At 49.5% G+C, this 25,335-nt stretch overlaps 1 protein-coding gene across 4 annotated transcripts in view; it reads left to right on the top strand.

Annotated features, from left to right (window-relative positions):
* The first annotated feature begins 13,411 nt into the window (after positions 1-13,411).
* RIMS4 (regulating synaptic membrane exocytosis 4) overlaps positions 13,412-25,335 on the top strand; it is a 60,959-nt gene continuing 49,035 nt past the window's right edge. Inside the window, exon 1 of one of the 4 annotated variants that reach the window (XM_064573221.1) lies at positions 13,412-13,720. In XM_064573221.1, coding sequence (XP_064429291.1) covers positions 13,624-13,720 — 97 coding nt within the window. In that variant the 5' untranslated portion in view covers positions 13,412-13,623. The remainder of the gene's footprint in view (positions 13,721-25,335) is intronic. The other 3 variants (XM_054510123.2, XM_064573222.1, XM_045885821.3) reach the window with 3 other exon arrangements.

Here is a 25,335-nt window from a genome sequence, read left to right as displayed (position 1 = left end):
GGTGGCTCAGTCGGTTAAACGACTGCCTTCGGCTCAGGTCATGATCCTGGAGTCCCGGGATCGAGTCCCGCATCGGGCTCCCTGCTCAGCGGGGAGTCTGCTTCTCCCTCTGACCCTCCTCCCTCTCGTGCTCTCTGTCTCTCATTCTCTCTCTCGCAAATAAATAAAAAAAAAAAAAGAAGAAGAAGAAGGGAGGTTGGGTGAGGCATAAGAAAAGAGCTGGGATGGGTGCCTGGGTGGCTCAGTTGGTTAATCGGCTGCCTTCGGCTCAGGTCATGATCCTGGGGTCCTGGGATCGAGTCCCGCATCGGGCTCCCTGCTCCGCGGGGAGCCTGCTTCTCCCTCTCCCTCTGCCTGCCTCTCTGTCTACTTGTGCTCTCTATCTCTCTATCAAATAAATAAATAAAATCTTAAAAAAAAAAAAAAGAAAGAAAAGAGCTGGGAAGGAAGAACCCTTGTGGCAACAAGCAATTCAGCTCTGGCCCCAAACTTGCGTAACTGGCTTAATGAGACTAGGGCCCTGCAGTTGAGCATAGCTGTCTTCCTTAGAAGGCAGTTCAACAGTGCAAATCATCTTTTCCCTCCCCCAATACCCAAGCAGTTTAAGTATCCCCTTCAAATGAGCCTAGTGGTACCCTCGAAAGGAATCCAGGTCAGCGTAATTCTTTCCATCTCATTTCATATGCAAAGTTGTTTTAGAGCCTCAGAGATGCACAGCACCTTTGACAGATTAGAACTCTTGACAACTTCCCATCTGATGATTGCTTTCCTGGATCTGCCTGGTCTTGGTAGGGGCCTGGGTTTCTGAGATCTTTGGGGTCATTCCTTGCCAAAGAGGTGATCCAGGAGACAGGGTCATGAAGGGAAGTTGTCTAAAAAACTTGGCTGTCCTGAAAGAAGATACCATTCCCATCGATTAAATTGGAGAATATTAAAAAAGAGAGCAAAAGAAGGAGAGAAAATGAATTATGTAGAAATTAACTTAACCAAGCATGTCAGAGAAAGCTCACAGAAGGAGAGGTTTAGTTCTTAGATAAATGGAGATATGTTTGTGAAAGGTAAGGCACAGCATTGTCATGGTGTCAGTTCATATAATTCTAACTAATATTTGGGGGAGAGAAATTGGATAAACTAATTCTAAAATTTGCATGGAAGAGTAAGTTTCCATGAGTAGCTAAGACAAGTAGTCTCAAAAAAAAAAAAAAAAAAAAAGCAAAGGTGGGGATCTCACCCTACCCGATATTATGACATACTATAAAGTCTAATTTTTTGAAGTGTAAGCACTACAGATCAATGGAACAGAAGAGAAGTATCCAGAAAGAGACCCATGCATGTGGATATTTGATATGTGATAGAGGGGGCAACACAGATTGGTGGGGAAAGGATGGATTATTTTAATGGTGTTGGGAAAGTGACTCCACTGTATGGAAAGAATAAAATAACATCTTATCTCATACCATGTAAAGACAAATTTCAGATGGACTAAGAAGCTATAAAAAATTGAAAGGCAAATCTTTATGATATTGAGTTAGGTAAGCATTTTTTAAATAAGATACAAAACCATAAAGGAAATAATTGATGGATTTCCGTTCAATAAATGACATCACAGACAAAGTAACAGTCCAGGAAAAGGTATTTGCAGCATATTGTACAAAAACAGATGATAAAGAATTAAAATCTCAATTATATAAGAAACTTAGTAGTAAATCAGCAAGAAAAAAATCTGGCAACCCAAGAGAAAAATAGGCAAACTCACTTTCTGAGGAACTCAAGTAGTGAATAAACATATGAAGAGAAACAACTTATTAGAAATCAGAGAAAGAAAAATAAAAACAGTGACATTCTGCTTTAGATTTATCAGACTGGCAAAAAAAAAAAAATCAAGTGCTGGCTAGGACATAGGGAGATGAGAACCTAATACCTTGTAAATTAGTGTAGCCATTCTGACGTGTAATTTCAAAGTATTTCATGAAACTGAATACATTTTAATCCATTATTTTTCAAATTGTGAGTCATGGGCCATTAACAGGTTATAAAATTAGACTAATAAGTTGTGATCAATGTTTAAAAAAGGAAATTGAGTTAAATGGAATAAAACGCACCAGAATGTTTTTCTTATGATAAGCATAAGCACTATTTCACAAAACTTTTGTTTCACTTGTGTTCGTGGAGGGAGCCTTACCAGATTCTGATATAAAAAATGTATTTCTAATGATGTGTCATAGTCAAAAGAGTTGGAAAGATACTGTTAACCCTGCCACCCAGCAATCCCACTTCTGCTTAGAAACTCTAGCAGAGATAGAGACAGGTATGAAGATGTTCATTGCTGCGTTGTTTATAACAGCAACATGATGGCAACAAGTTCCATTAGTCTGAAAATGAATCTCAAAAATGAAGACAAAAATTAGACAGTCGTTAAAACAAATGAATTTGAGTTACATAAGTTAGCACAGATCTCAGTAAAAAACAAAAACAAAAAACCAAAACACCCGTATTGATTGAACAAAAAGGGACAATAGAATGTAATACATAGCACAATAGCATTTACATGAGGTTTTATAAATGCCCTCCCAAAGCAGTATTATATATTGTTTGGGGATACACATGCAGATATATAAACAAAGGTTTCAGGGGTCGATTGTCGATGCTTACACATCTGACATGTGAGAGTGGGTGCCCGGTGGTGGTGGGGAGTGGGAGCTATGCAGTCATGGGATTGTGATGACAAACAACAAAATGAATCATAAAGAGAATAGCTAGTTCAAGAGAATGGGGAATAATGTCATATGCTTCTGGAGAGTGAGGAGTGGGCCAATATTGTTTGGGGAGATTTGTCAATACTTATTACAAGCTTCCAAAACATGCATCTTTTTGACCAGTGGTTCCACGTCCAGAGAGGCCATTAAATGTGTGTCCAACAACTGAACTGCAAAGAATATTTCTTTGAATTTTAACACGAAAGCAAAAACATTAAATCATGAGAAATGTTATTCAGTAATTTAAAAGAGTGACATAGAAGTATATTTATTGCTGTGGGAAAATGTTCATGATAGGAAGCTAAGTGGAAAAAAACAGATCATAGGCCATGAAACTGCTTACAGTATGAGACCATTAAAAAAGCACTTATATGAAACACGGTCAAGGGCGGAAAAGGGAGAAAGCACATCAGGTTAAAATGAATCTCAAGGGGCGCCTGGGTGGCTCAGTTGGTTAAGCGACTGCCTTCCGCCTAGGTCATGATCCTGGAGTCCCGGGATCAAGTCCTGCGTCGGGCTCCCTGCTCGGCAGGGAGTCTGCTTCTCCCTCTGACCCTCCTCCCTCTCATGCTCTGTGTCTCTCATTCTCTCTCTCTCAAATAAATAAATAAAATCTTTAAATAAAATAAAATAAAATAAAATGAATCTCAAAAATGAAGACAAAAATTAGTCTGTCTCTGGGTAGCATGATGGAGATGATTTTCAATTGTGCCTTTGTGCTTATTTTCTTCCCACAATTTCCTAAAATGTGCAAAAATTATTTTTGTAATAAAATTCATTTATTTTGATTTGCAAATTGAGCAGGCTACCCAGATGATTTGTCAAATGGAAGGAACTAGGTTGAGAAGAGAGAACGAGGCACGAAACTATCAGGATGGGACACTAGGAGATGGGCAAGAAGCTCAGAAGCAGGGAGGGCAAGGAGAAAGTCTAGAGAATAGAGGGTCTGGCGGTGTCTTACAGGGACTCTTCAGCCTAGGGGCTTGGCCAGGACAGAGTGTCAAGGTGCAGAGTCTCAGCCCTGACCCAGCCCTACCTCCTGCAGGCAGCTTGCCAGTCTTCAGATGCCCAGTGGCCTGGACTCCACCCCCTCCCAGCCTTGATCTTTTGTCACTGTCCTGTTTGTCAGGCTGGGAGTGAAGATCCCCCAAGTATGGAGCTCTGTTCACCACAGGGAACCTCAAGCCACGATCAGCCTCAGCTGGATGCAGCCAGAATGAGACAGGGAAGGGTTCCTTGAGGATCAGATATAATAGCATCAAGTCTAAAGGGTACATAAATGAGCCATCGAGATGGGCAGGACCTGGAGAAGCACTGGGACAGAAAGAATGTCTTAGTCATGTATTGCTGAGTATCAAATTACCATGTATGTACATAAGGGCTTAAACACACACACACATACACACACGTTTATTAGCTCACAGTTTCTGTGGGTCAGGAGTCTGGGCAAGGGTCTGCTGGGTTTTCTACTTCAGGGTCTCTTGGGAAGATGCAGTCTAGGTGTTGGCCTGGGCTGTTGTCTCATCTGCAGGCTCAACAAGAGAAGAATCTGCCTTCAAGCTCACATGGTTGTTGGCAACATTCGGTTCCTCTGAACTCTTGGATTGAGGGTGTTCATTCCTAGTGGGCTGTTGGCCAGAGGTTGCCCTTGGGCCTGCCTGATGTGACCTCTTGCTTCATCAAGCATGCAGAGAAGGGCAAGAGAGAGAGTATGTCAGCAATACAGATGTCACCATCGAATGTGATCTAATCATGGGCGTGGCATCCCATCACTTTGGTCTCCTATTACAGGTTAGAAGCAAGTCACAGGTTGCATCCACACTCAAGGGTATTCTTGGGTACCCGGTGCATGGGCATAGATCCAGGGGGTGAGGATCATCTTGGAGTCAGCCCATGAAAAGGGCAACCCAGAAAACAACAAGCTGAAACAAGAGGTTGTGAGACTAAGGAATGGGATAGGGACCCCTGGGGATAGGATGTCCAGAACCATCTCAGTTATAGCCCTGAGAGAACATCCTGGGCAACCCCTCAGTCCCAGGGAAACCAGAACAGTTGGAACACAGATGATGTGTCACACTACCCAAATAAGAGAGTCTCCGTTTCATGGACAAAGTCTTCACTGGGGACTGCTGTGTCTTACGGCTTCTCTAAGACTGTCAACCAGCTTGTTATCAAAGAGATCGCTGGCTTCAGACCCAAGCCTTCTGCAGGCTACAGTATCTCCCTATAACTCAGTGTTGTTTCAGTTTTGTCCTATTTACTTATCTGTTTACTTTTATTTATGGCAAGTAATACAGGGGTCTTCATTTAAAGTAGGGTTATAAAATTTTCATTTCAAATAAATGCATCTAAACAAAAAGTAAGTAATTTTAAAGAAGAGCAGCAAAATAATAATATTTGTGGCTGATGCTCATTGCACAAATCCAGAAGGCCCGGACCACCGGCCACTCCTGCCCGTTAGCACCTTTGTGACCGCATATTGTTCTACCTTCCTCTTCATTCATCCACACCGGCCACACTGGCCTCCTTGCCTCTTCCCAGCACAGCAGGCACACTCCCCACCTCAGAGCTTTTGCTCTGCCTAGAACATTCTTTCTCTAGTTGTCTGCATGAGTCACCCCTTCAGGCCTTTCCTCAAATGTCACCTTCCCATGCTGCCTTCCCTGGCCATCCTGCATGACATTATCAGTCCCACTCTGGACACTCCCGATTATCTTTCTCTATTTCATATACTTTTTTTCAACAGCACTTACTACCATCCAAACACTATAGTTTTTTTTTTTCTTGCTTATTTCTCTTCTCTATTCTCTGTTTCTCCCCATTAGCATATCAGTTTCACAAGGACAGAAAGTTTTGTCTGTTTGAGTATTGTTTTTTGCATTCCCCAGGACCTAGAATGGTGTCTGGCTCAAAGGAAGTGCTCAGTAAATACTTACTCTCCAACGGCTCTGTGATGTGTGCATGAGTCAGCAGGGTTCACAGGTACAAGGCTGGGGGAGATGGCTATCATTGCCTTACTCCTCTCCCACATGTTTCTCCCATGGTCCAGGACTGGCACTCACATTCCTCCTTCCTGTCTGCTCTCTTTACCCCCAAATCAGAAACAAAGACACTTGCCACGAAAATCAACATTTAGATGTGACTTGGAGAAGCTCTGGCTGAGTCTGGGCTTACTTGGTATCCAATAAAACATATCGAAGAGATGCCAGGGGAATGTCAAAGAGTCACTGATAGGAAATAGAGTCAGATAAGTATATCCATGGGATGCTTTTGGTGACAAAAAATAAAACACCCCAAAAAACAAAAAAACAAAAAAACAAAAACAAAAACCAAGAAGCCCAGAGCAAAATGTATTAAACAATAATGAGATGTATATGCTAACAATTACACCAACCCACAAAGTAGGACAGCTCCAAGGTTGGTTAATTCCGTGGCTCAATGACATCATTAAGGATCTGGGTTCTTTTTACCTGTTCTGCCATCCACTGTTGCAGTTTTGTCCTAATTTAGCTTCCCTCTTGGTTGCAATAAGAATATGTCCAGCCATGGAAAAAGTGATGTTTCTCTCTTGTGTCTGTTTTTCAAGAGTGAGGGCACATTTCCAAGTAGCTGCTGGCTCCCCAAATTTCACTCACTTCACCATGGTCAGAACTGGGTCCTATGCATACACCAAACACTGGCCAAGAGGAATGTGGGGCTTGTAGTGGAGGGTGAATTACTCAAATAAAAACAGAGGAAGGGGCAGGAAGAGGGATTTGGGTAGGCAACCTACCATGCAGGTTTCAGGTGACCTCATGAAGGAATGGAACTGGGAACTGAAGTATCAGGCATCAATCGAGGTCGCCTGCTCCCTATTCCCACGGCTTGATTTGCTCTGTTCATTTCCACAGACTTCTTTTTCGCTCTTCTGCTTCTCTGGGCAACCTGGCTTTCTTCACTCCCATGGCCCATGGCCCAGACAAAGCTCCATTACCCCAACTTCAATCTCCTCCCTGTTGAAGTACAAATACCCAGTAGTGAAGGCGTTAGCTAGGGAAGGTGAACCGCTGTAACAAACACCTTTGAAATCTCAACGACTTCAGACGATACAATTTTATTTCTTGCTTACATCCCAGCCCAATTTGGGTCAGTGTGTGTGTGTGTGTGTGTGCACGTGCTGATCAAGGATGATGCAAGAAAAGTAGCAGCATCTTGATCCTGGGGCTGCTACAGGTGAAGCCTTGCTTGGGGGCAGCCCAACCGGGTCTCATGATGATGCTGATGATGTTACTATAGTTCATATAATAAGCACCTACTATGTGCTCTGCAGTGTGCTAAGTGTTTTATATGCAATATGTCACTTAATTCACCCCACCCACCCCCAGCTCTTTCAGGTAGATATTTGTATCATCCCCATTTTATAGGTGAGAAAACAGAGATACACAGAAATTTAGAATTTGCCTCCGAGGAAAAACCCCATAACTAGTAAATGTCAGTGCAATTGAGATGAATAGGTGGGTGGTTGGATGGAGGGGTGGATGGATGGATGGAAGAATAAAATAATGGTTAGGTAGTTGGTTAGGGATTTGGAGTTAACAAAAGATTTGGACTTGGAGTTAACAAAAGATTTTAATACCTCTATCCCCCTCAGCTTAGTCATGTATTAGCCACTTAAGGCAAGGAGTAAGCCAAGGAAATACAAGAGTCCTCTCTCAAGCTACCAGTCTACATGGACAAGCTGCATTCAAGCTCAGTCAAGGATAAATTCATACCAACCAGGATGCAGAGAGGCAGATACACATGCACAAGGACAGAATCTTACAGTGATATACAAATATAACTCACACAACCCAGTTACACACATACACCAGGATGAATGTTGCATTTAAGGCCAGACTGGACTCATTTCACTCAAGAACACACACCTTGCAAGGACATGTTTAGAGACAAGGTCATTCACAGACAAGGACGCAGATATGCAGAAATGCCCATCTCTTCCAAGACAGGCACACATAAACAGAGATGTTTCACACATGCATACACACACACACGCACACACACACACACGCACACCCCTACTCTGGTAGGCAGAACACAGACAGGATGAGTCTCTCTCTGACAAAGCTGCAAACAGGGCCCTGTTGGATTTAGCTATATTCTAGCCTCTTCTCCCTTTCTGGAGAAAGGCACTCACCAGGGTCTTGCTAAATATGCAAAATTTAGGGGCCACTTCCCTCAATGCTTTGTCTTAGAGGAGAACTATTGAACAGGAGGTGCTCCATCCAAATACGGTGTTTTCTCTTGATGCTCTAAAGCTGGGCAGTACCTCTGTCTTTCCTTTTCCTTCCTGGTCTTTCTAGTCCAGTCCATCTCTGAATCTGGCTCAGGTCATCTCTGGAACTTCCTCAGGGTCAGCCCTTCTGGCTCCTCCTCAGCCTTGTCCTTTGTTGCATCCGGCCAAGGCCCAGAGACTTAGGACCCAGGGTCCCCCTCCCGCCTCTGCTTCACCTTTCCACAGGGCACTCCTGCTCAGCCTCCCCGGCCTTTCCCAGGGAGGAAACAGTCAGTGGTCTTTTGGTTCAAATTAGAATTTATCTGAAGAGAAGGAGGAAGGCAACCCTCTGAATTGACTCCAATCTATTCCTTCCAGAGAAGCCCCAGGGATTATTTAACATGCAAATGTAAGGGCAGTGACTTTATTTTATTTACTGTTGTACATATCCATCCTCAGGGCCAAGAACAGTGCCAGGCACATAATAGGTGCCATTTTCAGCTTAAACGCCACTCCCCAGGGAAGTCTTCCTAGATTCCCGCAGGCTGGATTAGATCCGCCCTACCCCCCCCCCCCCAACTTGCAGGTGCAGACAAGCACACACGTGCACTCTAAAGCACGTAAATATATATCTTGTATGACACTCATCACAATTGTAGTTAAAATTATTATAATAAATGATTACATCATGTTATAATTAAATAATTATTGGCATAATTATCTGTTTAATGTTGCCAGACTGTAAACTCCATGAATTTGGGGACCAGGTCTGTCTTACTCCTCTCTGTGTGTTTGGGGCTGAGTACAATGACTAGACTGGGTGGGCACTCCAAATTACTCAATGAATGTGTCTATTAAGTACCTACGATCTGCCAGGCATTATATTTACATCCCATCTTCACCATGACTTGGCAAAGTGAATGTGAATTATACTCATTTTTTGATGGGAACCCTGAGGGGACTTGCCCAAGGTCACACAGTTAAACTAAGGATAGGCAGTTCCTATCTCAAGGCAGGCAGTTCTTCCTCAATTCCAATCTACTGAGCTGTCTGGCCCTTGGCATCCTCCCTCTCCCCGGGCTGTGAAGCCCACGCCTCGAGTCTGTTCCTGATTCCCCACTGTCCCCTGTTCCAGACTCACCACTTCCCCCATCCACCATCTCGAGCATCTCCCACCATCAAACTTGTTCTTAGAACACATTATTCATACTCAGGTGCAAGTAGTGGACAACTTCGATTTCCCATGGGAAAATGATATATTTACAAGGGATCAAAGATTTAAGTATACAGGCCGAAACCCTACTGGGGGAATTTTAGGCATGAGCTAACCAAGAAAGGAGAAATCACACCAGGAGTCTGCTGCCTATATGGCTGGCCAGAGGCCAAGTCTGTTTCCGTTGGCTGCCTCTCTTCCTTAACACCACCAGCTTTGTCTGCATTCACCCCAGGGACCCCCTGCCTCTCTTGCCAGGTGAGCAGGCAACCTGGAGCACAGCAGGAAAAGCACTGGCCTAGGTCAGGAGGCTTCTGTCGTTGAAAACAGCTCTGCCCCCATGGCTATGCAGCTTTAGGCAGTCCCTTGCACTTTCTGGACCTCAGTTTCCCTCTCCCACAGCGGAGGGAGGCGTTGGATGACCTTTCCAATTCCTCCCAGCTCTGGACGTCTACCTCTGACAGATGTGGCTGTCCGGTCCTCCTGAGTCGTAGGAGCTCACACTTGCAGAGCACGTACTGTGTTTGGGCACTGTTCTAAGAACTCCACATTTATAACTCACTCCATGATGACACTCACACTGGGAGGCATTGTCCCCATTTTACAACTGAAGAAACAGGCCCGGAAGAAGTTCATTTGCTTGCTCAAGGTCACGATTCCATTGTGGCATACAATATTATCCCCAAACTTAGTGGTGTCAAACAACCACCATTTATTCTGTGGGCCAGGCATTTGGGAAGGGCTTCCCCTGAGCAGTTCTTGCTTGTGTGTCCCTCATGCAGCTGCCATCAGATGTCAGTTGGGGCTGCATCAAAGTTAGACACCTGAGATCACGCACTCACATGCCTGGTACTTGATGCTGGCTGTTGGCTGGGGGCTCCGCTGGGCCCGCTGTGGCCTCTCCAGCAAGCGTGGCTCAGGGTAGTCAGGGTCCTTATGTGGAGGCTGGCATCGCCCAGAGTGTGCAACCCAAGTGAGCCAGGAGGAAGCTGCCGGAAACTTTCTGACCGAGCTTCGGAAGTGACGCATGTCACTTCTGCATTCTACTGGCTACAAGCCAGTCACTAAGGTTGACCCAGACTTAAGGGGAGGGGACGTAGACCCTACTGCTCAATGGGAGGGCAGTCAGAATGTGCACACATGCTTTAAAACCGCCATCGTGGGGCGCCTGGGTGGCTCAGTTGGTTAAGTGACTGCCTTCGGCTCAGGTCATGATCCTGGAGTCCCGGGATCGAGTCCCGCATCCGGCTCCCTGCTCGGCAGGGAGTCTGCTTCTCCCTCTGACCCTCCCCCCTCTCATGTGCTCTCTCTCTCCTCTCATCCTCTCTCTCAAATAAATAAATAAAAAATCTTAAAAAAAAAAAAAAAAAAACCGCCATCGTGACTCAGATGGTAAGTGGAAAAGCTAGAATGCGGGCCTCCAAGCAGGGTCTGCATGCTGAACCGGCACACATGTCTACTTTTAACATTCAGGCGTGGTTCCTGGGAGCCTCACTGCTGGTCAATCAGACATGCCTCATGGGTCCCTGAGACTCCTTCCCCAGCTCTAGGCCAGCCTTCCCTGGCCTCCCTGTTGTCCTGTCCCTTTTCTAGGCCTCTGAGTGCTGATCTCCCTCTGGCCTGTCTTCCTTCTGCCATGGTCTTAGGCAGGCAGCAGGGCAGTGGACAGCGCACTGGCCTTCTCCACTCCCTGTGACCTTGAGTGTGTCATTTCCCCTGTGAAAGCCTCTGTTCTTCATCTGTCAGACTGGTGGGGAGGTATTTATCCAATCAAGTATCTACTGAGCACCTGCTTTTTGCTAGGCACTCTTCTAGACTCTGGGAAGGGGGAGAGAGAGACAAGAAGCAAATAAATAAGAAAAAATATGTATGGTGTCATATATATATGATATGTCAGATAGTGATAAGGGCTAGAGAGAAAAAATAAAGCAGAGTAAGGAGGATGTGGCATTTCAGGGAGGGGTGCTGCCACTTTACAAAGGGTGGTGAGGGAATACTTTACGAAGAAAGTGATGTTTGAGCACAGTGCTGTGAGAGTGAGCCACACAGCTATCTGGAGGGAAAAGTGTTTCAGTCAGAGGGAACAGCAAGGTCAGGACAGTGGATCTGGAGCGGAGTGAGCCAGTGGTGTGGTAAGAGGTAGGACAAAGAGGGAGCAGAGCCAAAGGACTTAGGACTGCGTCCAACTTGTAAAATGAGTCCAACAAGTGAGATGAGACCCCGGGAGGGTTTTTGGTAGAGGAGCGGCAACCTCTGACTTCTGTTTTTGACATCCTGATACTGACCTTGAAGATGGAGGAGGCCATGAGAAGAACCAGAGAGCCATTTCTAGGAGTTAAGAGCAACTCAAGAGCAACTCCCCAGCAAAAGGTCTGTGAGGAAACAGGGGCCTTGTCCCATAGCCACAAGAAACAGCAAACTGCTAACAGCCTGAAGGAGCTTACAAGCGGATTCTTCTGCAGAGCCTCCAGATAAGAGCCCCGTCTGGCTGATACGTTATGAGGCCCCAAGCAAAGAACACTGTTAAAACTGCTTAGATTTCTCACCTATGTGACTGTCCACTAATATGTGGATGTTGTCAAGCCTCTTAGTATGTTTTGCAGCAACAGAAAACTAATGTACACCCTATCTTAACTCTCACAGCCACCCAAGATAGAGGGCCTCCCCATTGTACAGACAAGGGAACAGGTCAGTGAGGTGACCCGCTTTGCCCTAGGCCACACAGAAGGGTAATGCCACGGCTGGGATCAAAACTCTGGGATCTTGCCCTCGCCCCAGGCTGCTCTGTAAAGAGTGTGACAGCAGTTGGCTGAGGTTAGACATCCGGGGCTTGGCTGGATGGGGACCTCAGGCCCTGGGTTAGAGAATGGAGTTCGGGTTTCTGGCTGTGATTGTGTTCATCCTGGGGGCTCCGAGTGTCTGAACCCACATGTGCATGAGTCTGAAGACTGTGGGTCCCTGGAGGCGTATATGTGCGTGTGTCTGTGTGAGCGTGTGATCCTGGTGGAGTGTGTCTCATTGTCTGTGCGCGCGTGTGAGGGAATGGATCCACCACCCGGAGTGACTGAGACTATAAGTCTGTGTCTGGGTGTGAGCACGTGTGTGCGCACTGAAGTGTGTTTGAGTGACTCTCTGGGTCGGGGTCTGAAGGTTACCGTGTATGAGTCGGCCAGTGTTTGCTAGCATCTGTGTGTATGAGTGAATCAGTGCTCAGGGAGTCAATGGTGGGGGGCGCTGCCTCTGTGTGCATATCTGAGAGTGTGCATCATCAGAATGTATGAGTGTCTCTGTGTGTGAATTTTAGGATGTCTGTGAGTAGTGTGGGTGCATGAGAGTGTGTGTGCCTGTCTGAACTTCTCTGTGGGTTTGTGTGGGATCCTAGGGTCTCCCTGTGTGGGCGGCGGGGGGGCGGGTGTCCCTGCTTTTCACTCTGAGTGCGTCTGCAGGTCTCCTTCTGAGTCAGGGTGTGTCTGTGGGTGTATCTACCTCTGTGGATCTTGTGTGAGAGTCTGAGGGTGTCCACAGGTGTATCTACCTGTGTGGGTCTCTGGAGACTGTCAGAAGGTGTCTGTGGATTGGATTCAGCAAGTGTCTCTATGAGTGAGTTTGTGGGTGCATCTCTCCGTGTGTGTGTGTGAGTCTGAGGGTGTCTTGCAGAGAGAATGCTAACGTGTGGGAGCCTGTTTGAGCTCCTCTGCGGGTTCATGTGTGAATCTGAGGGTCTCTGTGTGGGAGGCTGAGTGCGGTGCGCCGGTCGCTCTGAGCGTGTCCCTTCTGAGCTTGCCTTCGTCCCCGGGTGAGGCCTGCCTAGGTGGGTGACTGGACGCCTGCGTCCGGGGCGAATCTGAGGGCTGAGCGTGGGGTCGGGACAGAGCCGGGGGTGGGGGGGCAGAGCGAGGGGCACGGCCCCGGAACCAGGGCGCGACCGGCTCGGCCCGCTCCTCCCACGGGGCGCACACACCTGCCGGGCTGGGGGCGGCGAGGAGGGGCCCCGCCCGCGCCCTCCCGGCTCCCACGCCCCCGCGCGCGGCGCCCTCTCCCCCGGGCGGCGCCGATTGGCTGCGGCGGCTGCTCCGAGCCCGCCCCGCGCGGCCGGCTGGGGGCGCCGCGGGCCAGAGCGCTGCGCCGCCACCTCCGCCGCCGCCGCCGCCACCGCCACCGCCACCGCCGCCGCCGCCGCCGGGAGCACAGCGCGCCTGGGGCTCCGCGCGCCGCCAGCTCCCGGCCAGCCCGCCGGCCGTCGGCCCCGCCGCGCCCGCCAGCCCCGCCGCGGAGCCCCGGCCTAGCCCCGGGCCGCCGCCACCACGCCGCGCGCCGTACTCCGCGTCAAGAATGGGGCGGCCAAGCTGCCCAAGCCGCCCGCCGCCGCCGCGGCGGCCGAGGCGCCCGGGGCCGGCGCGGGCATGGAGCGCTCGCAGAGCCGCCTCAGCCTGTCCGCCTCCTTCGAGGCGCTCGCCATCTACTTCCCGTGCATGAACTCCTTCGACGACGAGGACGCGGGTAAGCGCGCGGCCCGCCCCCATCCCCGGGGTGGGGTCCCGTGAGTCAGGGCCGGAGGCCCCCTGCCCAACCCGGTGCGCCCTGAGAGGGGGCCACTCTCTCCTCCCTACCGCCAGCCCTGCTTGGGATACGCCCCCACCCACGGGGCCCCAAGGTCTAGAGCATGCGGCGCCTTGTAGCCTCCAGCCGCCCCCAGGGACCCGTGGCTCCTCTGCATTCACCCCTTTCCCGCAGGTGGGCCCTTAGGGTTGTCTGGACCAGCTCTGTTTACTCACCTGAGCCTATTGGATGCCCTCTGTCTTGTCCCTGGATCCGACCTGCCACCCTCCCTGAGCCTCCCTCCTGTTGTGCCCACACCTCGAGCCCCGGGGCTTTGGCTGCCTCACCCCTGGGGCTCCGACGCGCCCCCGGCCGTTGGAGGTGGAGCGCAGACCTTACCTCTCCATCTTTGTCTTGCCTGCATCCAGAGGCTCCCTGCCCAAGACCCCCGCCCTGCGCCCAAGGCCTTGAGCGTCCTCATTTGGCTCTCCTCCCCTTCCCCCCAGAGGCTGGGGCTCCAGACTCCTGGTTCCTATCAGACTGGGGCGGACCGCGGGGAAACTGGCCGGGTGCGGCCTTTCCTCCCCTCTCCTCTCCGCTGGTCCGGGAGGGAGGCGTGGGGCGGCGCCGCTCCCCCCTCCCCCCCCCGAAATGTGCCCGGACCTTGGGTGCTCTTGTCCCTGGAGTAGCCCTTCTGGGTGGGCTGAACCCGCCCACCATCTAGCGGCCCGAACCTCGCGCTCCCGGGCCTGCGCGCAGCCTCAGCCAGAGCCCGAGGGGCGGGGAAATGTAGGGAAACCTGCCCTTTGGGGCCCCGGGACCAGGCAGAGGGAACATGAGGGCTCCAGATATGTTTCTGCGGTGAGGAAGCCAATCCACCAACAGGTGGGGTAGCTAGAGGGTTTGGGTGAGAGTTCCCCAGAGAGTGCCAAATTGGGAGTCAGAATCAGGTTCCAGTCTTGCTTCTCTACTTATTAGCGGTGACCTTGGGCAAGTCATGTCACCGGTAGCCTCGAATCCTCATCTGTAAAATGGGATGACAGTGCCTCAGACACAGGATGCAGTTAAAAGTGTTTTCTGAAAATCTGATGTAACAGAAGGTGAACATCTGAGAGTATTTGAGTTCAGTGAGAGGACAAAAAGGAGAGGGGTGTTTGTGGTGGGGAGGAGCAAAATGGCTTCATGGACACTTTTGAGAACCCGATGAAAATATGGACTGTCTCTTAAAAAAATACACATATGAGCCATCCTCAAAATTTTGTCTGCAGTTTTAGGGAGTGTATGGGTCCTGCTTAAGACTCCCTGCCTGCAGGGACCCTCGTCTGGTCTCCAAGTTATCTGGTGAGACATGGGATGGAGCAGTGGGTAATGGGTGCTCACGTCTTGCAGGCAGGTGGGGAAAAGGTTCTCCAGAAGAATTTGTTAGCTAAGTGAATGAATGAGGGGGTGCATGAGGCAGACTCCTGACAGATCTAGAGTTGGGGGTGGGGTAAAGATGGTTATTGCAGAGCCATTTTACAGAATCACCATTTTATGGAAAAAGTAAGTGAGGCTCAGAGCATCAAGAGCTTCCCCCTTGATGTAGCTGAGGGAGGTCGTTATGCTGGACAGGGCAAGATGAGGAGGAATGGAGAGGCTGTCTAACACAGTGGCCTCCACTGGAGAAAATCAGGTTAGCAATGAGGGCTGGGAGAGGGACCCCCACCAGTGTAGGTGAGCTGACTCTTCCACTCTTCGCCTAATGGTCAGGGACTCCCTTGAAATTCAGCAGGCCACTTGGGTCTCAAGAGGTGGGTGGGGCAGGAGCATGGGTTTGTAGGAGCAGGGGCAGTTAGGTTTTTTTCTCCTAAGTCATGCTCCATGTCCTGGATCCGATGCCTTGGTTATCATTGCTGGTTGCAGGCAACTTGCTCTGATTTCACTGAAGTCAGAATAGAGAACTTCATGTAATAGTAGAGATTTTTTAAAAAGATCCACCTGATGTTTTTTCCAGCAAGTTTCTTCAAATTCTTGTTTTGCACTTGGGAGAGACCTAGAAATCATCCTGTCCAACCCCTTTTTGCCCTCAAATGGATGAGTGTGTGTGCATGTGTGTGTGTGTGTGTGTGTGTAACCCAAGGTCACCCAATGAGGTAGGCACAGAGCTGAGACTAAAATCAGTTTTCTGGTTCGTTTTCCAGTAAACTACTAGCCTTCTGTCTAAAAGAGGATTTTTTGGAAAGCCAAATCTGACTGTGTGGAAAATAGTTCCCAGGTGAGGGGGCCCCAGGGAACGGCTGACAGCCAAGAGTTTGGTTTGGGCATCTTGTGCTCATTGTCTGCTCATCTTAAGGGATGCTTCGAGTTTGGGAGGGGGAGGGAGATGGTCAAGTTTCATTTCCGGGAGACTAATGAGTGTCTGGTAAAAATCGGAAGTAGGAAACACTGTCTTGGTGCTTACTTTCTCTTGTTCTTCTCAAAGTCATTAATTTTCTCCTAAAAAAAAAAAAGCCTTTCGGATTTATTCTTTTAGAACAGCACCACAGCACCGTGCTGAACTAATTTCTAAAAGCAGTTTGAATGATCTGTCACATACTGGACAGAGACTGCATCTGTAGGAGGGCTGCTAGACCTGGCTTCGCTCCACCTTCCTCTTCCCTGATCCCTCCCCTGGCCCGTTAATGCCAGGCTGTCTGATGGCTCAGAGGTGTGTCCCCGACAGCTTCTGGCTCATCTAGGTGCCTCCTCTTTGATGCTGCTTCCAAAGCCTGTGGAATGCATCTTGTCCATCACCTGCCCTTTGGGGCCCCGGGAGAGAGCCAGAGCCCTGTGTGGGCTTTACCTGCCCCTTCAGCTGGTTTCCTGAGAAACTGTGTGAGGAGAAGCCTATCTCATTAGTTTTAACTGGGCCAGAGTACTTTCCTGTATCGGGCTTGGGAGCCTTGGACGTTTTGTGGGCATAAGAAGCTGCTCCATCCTCCCACCCTGTTCTAGCCACCCTGAGGCTCAGGATGCTGGTCATTGTAGGATCCTAGAATTCCTCCCAAGGAGCATCTTCCTTCTCTTTGCACTCTGGACTCATTTGTTATGCTGCTTTTGTCCCTTTTCCGAAGATGCTGGGGCTTTAGAGAGACAGGACCTGGGGGCATTATTGTGTAGGTGTCATCATTGCTCACTCTTGCTGGCACTGGGTTTGTAACTGGGGAGTTAGGTACATGACCTCAGCTTTTTCATGTGGATGAGGAAGAAAATAATAGCATGGACCGCATAGGGTCAACATTTTAAAAGTGATCACCTTTCGAAAGGCATCCTCCTAGGTACTTTAAATATTTTATTTTAATTCTTTCCTCATAGCAACCCTATAAAATTAGCATTTAACATCCCCATTTTCAGATAAGAAAATTGAGGCACAGAGAGTATTTGTTCAAGGTCACTCAGCCAGGAAGTGAGGGAATTAGGATTTGAACTTGAGCAATCTGACTGAAACGTACATGCTTTTGATTATTATATTGTTTGTGATCTGCAAAGGGCTTAGTACTGTATCTGGCACCAGGTAGGCTCTCAATACCTGTTAGCTATTATCTAATTATCAAATAAGACTTGTTTTTGAGCATGACTGTGAAAAAGAATCTGAGGGATTCTCAAAGTGTTAGCTTTTATAATTTTTATAAGCTAATTTTGTTGCATTGTTGTAGCTATTAAGGCACCGTTGGGCGCTCTTTTTTGGTGGTGGTTTAAAGATGGGGATTTGGGGGGCTTGCATGTGGAACAAGAGGGTGGAGAGCAGTCCAACTCTCTGTTTCCCTATTCTTCCTGAACAGTTAATTTTCATCACATCTATAGTCCTAGCCCTGCTACTGTGCACTGGGGCACGGATGGGGAGCAAGGGTGTCTCCACTTTCCAACAAATGCCAAAGGGGGTTGTTAGCATCAGGGTCTGGAATTGAGGATGGTGTCCCTGGTCTGACCAAGTGGTTTCAGCATCCAATTCTCCCTGGTCTGGGAGAAGGGCGGAAAGCTGGAGCAGCCAGCTCTGATTTGCCCATAGGATGCTTCGATCCCGCACAGGAGGAAGTTGCCATGGCAACACCAGGCTGGCTACCCGTCCCTCTCTTAGCGGTTAGGGCCACATCTCTGGGCTGCAGAGCCCTCGCTGCACCGCCCTCTTCTGCTCAGGCCAAATCTGGTGGGTGGGGCGGCATGGTGGATGGATCCCACAGACTAGTATCAAAGCCCACTCCCTCTGTTTTTGGACAGAGGGAAATGGAAGGGGTTGTCTGAGTTTCTTCTCCTGGATTGTGGGGTGGAGGTGCCTGTATCTTGCCAGACAGATCCCGGCAGGGGGAATTAGAGCTCTAATTCTTGCCCGCACCCGAGGCACCTGGAACGAGAGCACTGGACCTCCCTCCCCACCCCCAATTTACTCCATTTGGCAGAGTTTTCTTTCCCAGACCAAGTGCTAACTTTTGTCCTTGAAATTTGACCTGAGCTTTTTCTGAGAAACAAAATGTCATGCTGTCCCACCCCTTCCCGCTAAGAGGGTGGGTGGGAACGGAATACTTCAGCCCCAGAGGGGGGGCTAGGGCTGAGTGGATAAGGAGGAATGGTGAGGGAGAGGCCTTAAAGTATCCTTTGGGATCAGGTCCACTTGAAGTGTGTGGCTGAGGTTTTCCCATTCCCACCCTCTTTTCTAGGGCAGGCCACTTCCTGCGCCCCCCCCCCCCCCCCCCGGTCCGCTCCCCCAATTTACCGCCAAGTGCTGTCATCTCCTTTAGTTTTGGGAGTTAGGCAGAACTCTTCCAAATTTGGGTAGCTGAGGCATGGTAAAGAATTGCACCAGTGTTCCCCTGGTTCATGTTGCGGGGTGGGGTGAGAGTATGGACCCAAACTACTTTATCTGAATCAAATTATCCTGAAAGAAGCATCTCAGAAGAATCGGGTGCATGGGGATTCAGCCCTTCCTTCACTACCCAGAGCATTGCCCTGCAGATCTGCCTCGATGCCTTTAGAGTGCTTTCCTGAAATCCCTCTCCCTCTGGCACCCCCTCTTCCCTGTCCCCAGGCAGCCAGACTCCTGGCTCCAGCTTCCTGGAGTTTGCAGTGGCAGGAAGGCCGTCTGGTTCCGTTGGGTGGGAGGCGGGAAGGAGGGCTCCCTCGGAGGATGGTGCTCTGGCTCCCTCCCCACCCACCTGGGCCCCAAGGCTGAGCCAGTTCTCCAGGCAGGCTGAGTGAGGGCGGGGTGGAGGTGTGGAGGAGAGCTGGAGTGTGAGCGCGCCTCCGAGTCAGCTGACCTGCTCTCCAGGCTCTGGGCCTTTTACTTTGCCTCCTCTAACGTCTTTTCATTACGGCCTTAACAACCATTGTTCCAGCATTTCTTTTAAGAATTGTTGGAAAGGTGCCAGTTTTGGAGAATGTGTTCGCAAGGGTGCACACACGTCCTGCACTGTAATCTGTGCCCCCCATCCCCTCCAGGCCTACTCACAATCCCACCGTCTTACTGTCAGTGCTCCAGGTCCCCCCAGCTCCAGTCACCTGGAGTGACCGCATTGCATTCGCCTCTCTCCCCCACCAGTTTACTCCGTGGGGCTGGGATTGGACTCCACTGTGGCTCTGGGGCCTCAGGCAGGGCCTTTACCCTTCCCCGGCCTCAGTTTCCTCTTCTGGAAAAAAGGGTTAATTATCCTTGTCTGAGCATCTCTCAGGATGGTAAAAATAAAATGATTGAAAGTTTTGCTTGGCTGTGCTCTGTGCTTTCCATGATCTTACTGAATCCTGTAGCAACCAGAAGGGATAGCTACTGTTGCAGATGTACCCATTTTGCTGACGAGGAAGAGCCAGGCAGCTTGGAGTCATTTAGTGACTTGCTTGGGTTGCACAGTGGTGATTCAGACTGAGGTGTGTTTGGCTCCAGAGGCCACCCTCTGCCTCTTGGCATGAGACGAGATTGCAGGTGGGAGAGGGCTGTGTACGCCCTGGGGGCTGTGCTTGTGCTAACAAAACAGCAAGTGACAGAGGCTGGGGTGTGGAGTCCTGTTCAGATCCACACGTGCCCCTCCAGGGCCCACCATCCCACTACAGTCCTCCCCAGCCCGCTGGATTGCCTATCTGTCCATCATTTCCTGGATGATCCCCATCACGGGGCTGCCTGGCCTCCTTGAAGAATCCACTTGTCTGCCCTGGCCCTGGGGGCTGAGCCATCACCTGCCTCTCCAGACCGATGTAGGCCAGTGCTGGATTATATTTAACGCTGTGCTATTTCCACTTGACAGCTTCAGAGCGCCATCCCCCCTCCCATTTTCTCCTTCCTCCCTCCTCCCTTTCTGATTCACTCGGAAACTGACGTGGCTGATGTCAGCGCCTTATTCTTAGCCCCCGTAATTGTAACTGCATTTAGCAGTGCGCACTTCATTAACAGTTTCTGCCATGGGGGAGTGAGATGACTGCGTGCCTGGGCAGGGACACGGGTGGGGGTGAGGAGGGGGCAGCTGCAGCGGGGACCCTAGCCAGCCGCCTCTTCTGGACGGACTGACTGGGCGGGTTCCAGCCCTGGCTTCCCAAGACTGGCAGTCTTTGAAGGACCCTTGGAGAAGATCTAGTCCATTCCCCTCACTAGGCAAGGAGGGAAACTGAGGCTCAGAGAGGCAGAGTGGTTTGCCAAGGTCACATGTTAAGGATCCAGGGCTCTGGCCTCTGAGTCCAGGTTTTCTTCTTTGCTATTTACTTGCTCAACTAATATTTAATTGGCTGCTCAGGGCCAAACAGTATTCTAGGTGCTGAGGATGTATTGGGGAACAAGGCAGACATGGTCTCTGCGCTCATGGAGTTATGTTCTGTGGTGGGAGAGGCAGACAATAAACAGGGAAGCAATTAAAAAATAAATAATTTTCAGTAATTTCAGATGGTGTTAAGTGAAATGGAAATAAAACTGATGGGATAGCAGATAACAATAGGTAAAGTAGTCAGGGAAGGCTCACTGAGGAGGTGACATTTGAGTTGAGGCCTAAATGACAAAGAGCCAGCAGTGGGAATATGAGGGGTTAGAGTGATCTGGGCAGAGGCAACTGTTGGTGCAAAAGCCCTGAGGTCAGTGTGAGTTTGGGTGTTTATGGAACAGAATGCAGACCAGTGTGTTTAGAGAGAATGGGTGAGGGGAGACAAGGTCAGAGACGTAGGCAGGAGACAGATCACTCAACCTTGCAGACAATAAGGAGCATGAGATGGGGAAACCAAGGTCCAAACTGGGAAGAGAAAAGGCCCCCCCACCTGTGTGAAGTCAGAGAGAGGCTGAGAACTCATGCTTCCTGAAACCCTGTCTTTTTTGTTCCTTAGATATAGATGGTTGTGCCTTGTAAATGCATCATGTGGCTTCCTTTCACGTTGTAGCCTGGGCAGGGCTCTTTCTGCCCCGCCCCTCTGCCTGCCCACCTCCCCTCCTTTTTTTTTTTTTTTTTTAAGATTTTATTTATTTATTTGACAGAGAGATAGGGAGAGCAGGAACACAAGCAGGGGGAGTGGGAGAAGGAGAAGCAGGCTTCCCGCTGAGCAGGGAGCCTGATGTGGGGCTCGATCCCAGGATCATGACTTGAGTCAGAGGCAGCTGCTTAATGACTGAGCCACCCAGGCGCCCGCACCTCCCCTCCTTGAATCTCACCTGACCCAGCTTTATAGTTCCCTAGGCTGATGTAGCTGTGAAAGACCTCAGGGAGCTTCTGTTGTGGGACAGAAGAATCCGACAGACCTGAATTCTCATCCTGCTTCTGCCACTTCTGAGTTGTGTGACTTCGGGCAAGTGGCTTCAGCTCTCTGGGGCTCAGTTTCCTCATCTCTAAAATGGGGGAGGCACTCTTCAAAGGGTTATTTTGAGGAATACATGACGTGATGCACAGAACTCACTTAGTCCAGAGCAGGGCACGCGGGATGGAGATTTCCTTGGTTACGGGGATGAATGAGATTGTGTGTTCCATGCTGAGCACATAGTAGTTGCTCAGTTAGGGGTAGTTGCTGCTGTTGTGTTTGTTCCCGTCAGTTTCAGTGCGTCAGAATCACCTAAGGGGCTTGTGAAAAACATGGATTGCTGGGTGCCACCCCAGTGTGTCTCATTCAGTTTGGAGTAGAAGCTGAGCATCTTATTTCTAACAAGTCCCAGGTGGGGCTGATACCAATGCCGCTGGTCCAGCGACCCTACCTTGAGAACTGCTGGGTTAGAGAAGAAAGCTGGAGAGAAATGAAGGGTTCTTCTTGACTTAGGATGTCTCCTGGCTACCTGTGTCTTAGATGCTGGGACATTGGGTACCAAATTCAGGAGCTAGGAATAGTCTTCCGGTGTTCCTGTCTCCAGCACATGGTCTTAGATCAAATGAGCCTCCGATGCTTGCCCTGCTTTGTACTGGGTTTAATGTGTGGGACCCCATAAATCCTTTTGGAAGTCATCTATATAAATGATAAATGAGTCGACATGAATAACACATCAGGCCTTAATATCCTTTTGTGGGATAACAGACTCAGACAGTTCTGGGGAGTCTGAGGGGTTCAAGTCTAGCACCTTTACCAGAGGGAACAGGACACAGTCCCTTTCCTGAATTGGAGAAAGGCAGGGCTATGTCTTAAAACCAGGAGGTTCATTTGAGGACAAGCCTCTGCTGGGAAGAAGTAAATCAAAGGAATCATCGATGTAAAGGGGCAAAATGCTGGGAAATGCTACCAAGGGAATTTACTGAGTCAGTTAATTTAGATGTTTCTAAGAAAAGGGTCGCTGGTAATTTTCTAGGGAAGGTTTGAAATTTAGCTCAGGTTGGAGGCCGGTGGGGGACGGGGGGGGGGGGCAAACTTTATGATATGATAAGATTCCCACCCAGTCCCATGAAACTCTGAGTCTGAAGACAAAGGCATTTACAAATAGTTTCCAGGTGGGACTTGTCTTAAACTGATGGGAGACACTCCAAGAGGGGTGGCTCAGGGTCATAAAAGAACACAGGTTTTGGGTTTGAGTCTCTGCCATGTACTGGCTGAGGCTCTCTCTGTTTTTTTTTTTTTTTTTTAAGATTTTATTTATTTGACAGAGAGAAAGAGAGAGCAGGAGTGGGGGGAGGGAAAGGGCAGAGGGAGAGGGAGACTCCCTGCTGAGCAGGAAGCCCACCACGGAGCTCGATTCCAGGACCCTGAGATCATGACCTGAGCCGAAGGCAGACACTTAACCGCTTAACCGACTGAGCCACCCAGGCGCCCCTCCCCCGGCTGAGTCTCTTGACTGTGATATGTAACTGTTCTGCTCAGCCTCATCCTTTGCAAAATGGAGTGAGTAACTCCCACCTTGTGAGAATTAGAGATAATGTGTCTACTACCCATAGGGCATCCAGGAAAGGGAAGCTGCTAGAGTCAACTGCCCAGGTGCAGGACAGGCAGGATGGTGGGAATGCACACATGGGCTCGGGACTCGTGGCTCTGGTCTGGTTGGCTGTGTGCCGAGTGGAGGCCGAGAGGCTGCATGAGGAGTCAGAAGGGGTCTCCGTTCAGCCGCTGAATTTCAGGGTCTCCTCTGGCCACTTCCCTTTGTCCTTTGGGCCTCAGAATTCCCACCTGCAGAGAGAAGGTCTAGGGGGCTTGTTTATTACACACAACCAGAGTCTCCCAGAAAACAGAGGACACTTGTCCAGGTCCCCCATCTCTTCCTTTGGATACCTCCCCCACTCAGATACAGCTCTTCTCTGGTCATTTTTACCCCCAGAGCATCCCCTCCTGGTGCAGTTTCTCTCTGGCTGGTCCTTGGCTGACTGGCCATTGAATACTTCTGAAAAGATTAAGTGCTATTTGGAGTAGGTAATAAATGCAGATGGTGTAGCATTTTAAAAAAAGCATGAAAAATATCTAGTGAAAAGTGTCCCAGGCACCTCCGTCTTCTGACACCCCTGTCTGCTCCCCGGGACACACGCTGTTTCCACCTCTTCCTGTTGTTACTGATGAAATGTTACAGTAAACAGGCCAGATGGCACCTGTGGACACCCAAGGAAGCATCCGTCTCCCCCCACCTCAGTCACCCAGGCCCACTCCCAGCACCTTCGTGGTCTTTTAGGCTGCCAGCTTTCTCTTTACCACATTCTTATTAGACACTTACGGTGGTGTTTAGCTCTGTGCCAGGCACTGTGAAGGTTTGAGAGTAGTCAGATTAGACTAGGCAGTATAGCTTGGTGATGCTTATGGTACAGACTCTGCAGCCAGATGGCCTGCGTTTGAATACTGGCTTTGCTGCTTATTGGCTGTGTGTCCTTGAGCAAGTCAGTTAACCTCTCTGAGCCTCAGTTTCCATGATTATAAAAACGGGTTAATAATAACCCCTCCCTGCCCTGAAGGTATCATGAGGATTAAATGAGTAAATACTTGTAAAGTGCTTTATAGAGAGCCCACACACAGTGAAAGTCTGTCAAGAGTGTTAGCTGTCTTAGAGCCTCCAAGCTGGGAGTCTCTCCGAGGTCATCTGCTCATCTTCATTCGAGGCCCAGGGAGGGATCTCATGGCTTGCCCAAAGGCCCACAGCAGGTCTGTGGCAAAGCCAGGAATAGAACTGATGTTTCTGTATTTCCCAGCCAGGGCCTTTTCCTCTCCCATAAGGTATGCCAAGTGACCACCTTGGACCCTATCTGTGCCTGAAGCTTTAAGTCCTCACCCTGCATCTCTAGCACTTGGTGTCCCTGGGAAATGCTACCTGGAGTCACCTGGGGAGTGGGTGGGAGGATGTGTCACTAATTGGGGCCTGTAATGGAAATGAATTAGTTCCTTAGCAAATGTCTCAAGAAACATCTTTTCATCTGCCCGGGCCCAACACCAAGACTGGACCAGGTACCTCTGGGGCCCACCCAGGCCCAGGCCATCCCCAAGCCATCTTGTCGCTGCTGTCTTAGCCTGAGACATGGACTCTTGTGCAGGTGAGGTGCTATGCGGCGCTCTCGGCAGGGGCTATGAGAGGGATGCACGGCAGGCGGGAAAAGCAGCAGCTAAAGCTGGGTCCTCAGCCACAGGTTGGCCTCAGCCTGATTTGGGGGAAGCTCTGGGAAGCAGATGGCATTGCAGAGTTCACTGGCTGCCTGTATTCCCATATCCGTCATTGGCTGTGGGTGGTCCTGAAGGTCAGGACATAACTTTTTGGGCAAGTCAGCTCCCATCTAAGAGCAGTTCTCCCCAGAAGGGGCTGCTGTGAGCCAGGACCTGCAGCTACTCCCAGCAGCTATGGGATGGGTGTCCTGCTTGGCAAAGGGGATCTGGCTGGGCTGGAGACTCCCACCTCTAATTCAGGTCACCCTCTCCACAGTCCCACAGGGTGTGTGTGATCATTGTAGTAGGTGGGCTGGAAGAATCAAGTATCTGGATGGGCCCTTGACTTGGCCACAGTCACACAGCTAGTGATGGGTAACACAGGGCTTCACATATGGGTCTGCCTCCAACACTTGTGGTCTTTTCCAACGTTCTGTACTGCATTTCATTTCTTTCTTTTTTTTTTTTTTGTGAATGTGTTTGTGTATTTCATGTTTCTTAGTGGGCTTCTAAGTACCTCTTTGAAGGGTGTCTTTCTTGATGTTCAAGCCCTTTGGGTTTGACAGAACATT

Source organism: Mirounga angustirostris, unplaced genomic scaffold (genome assembly GCF_029215605.1).
Source record: "Mirounga angustirostris isolate CCGP_5_RB_7025 unplaced genomic scaffold, mMirAng1.0.hap1 SCAF_10, whole genome shotgun sequence".
NCBI lineage: Eukaryota > Metazoa > Chordata > Mammalia > Carnivora > Phocidae > Mirounga > Mirounga angustirostris.
Note: the sequence above shows the minus strand (reverse complement) of the source record. Positions and strands in the feature narration are given on the sequence as shown.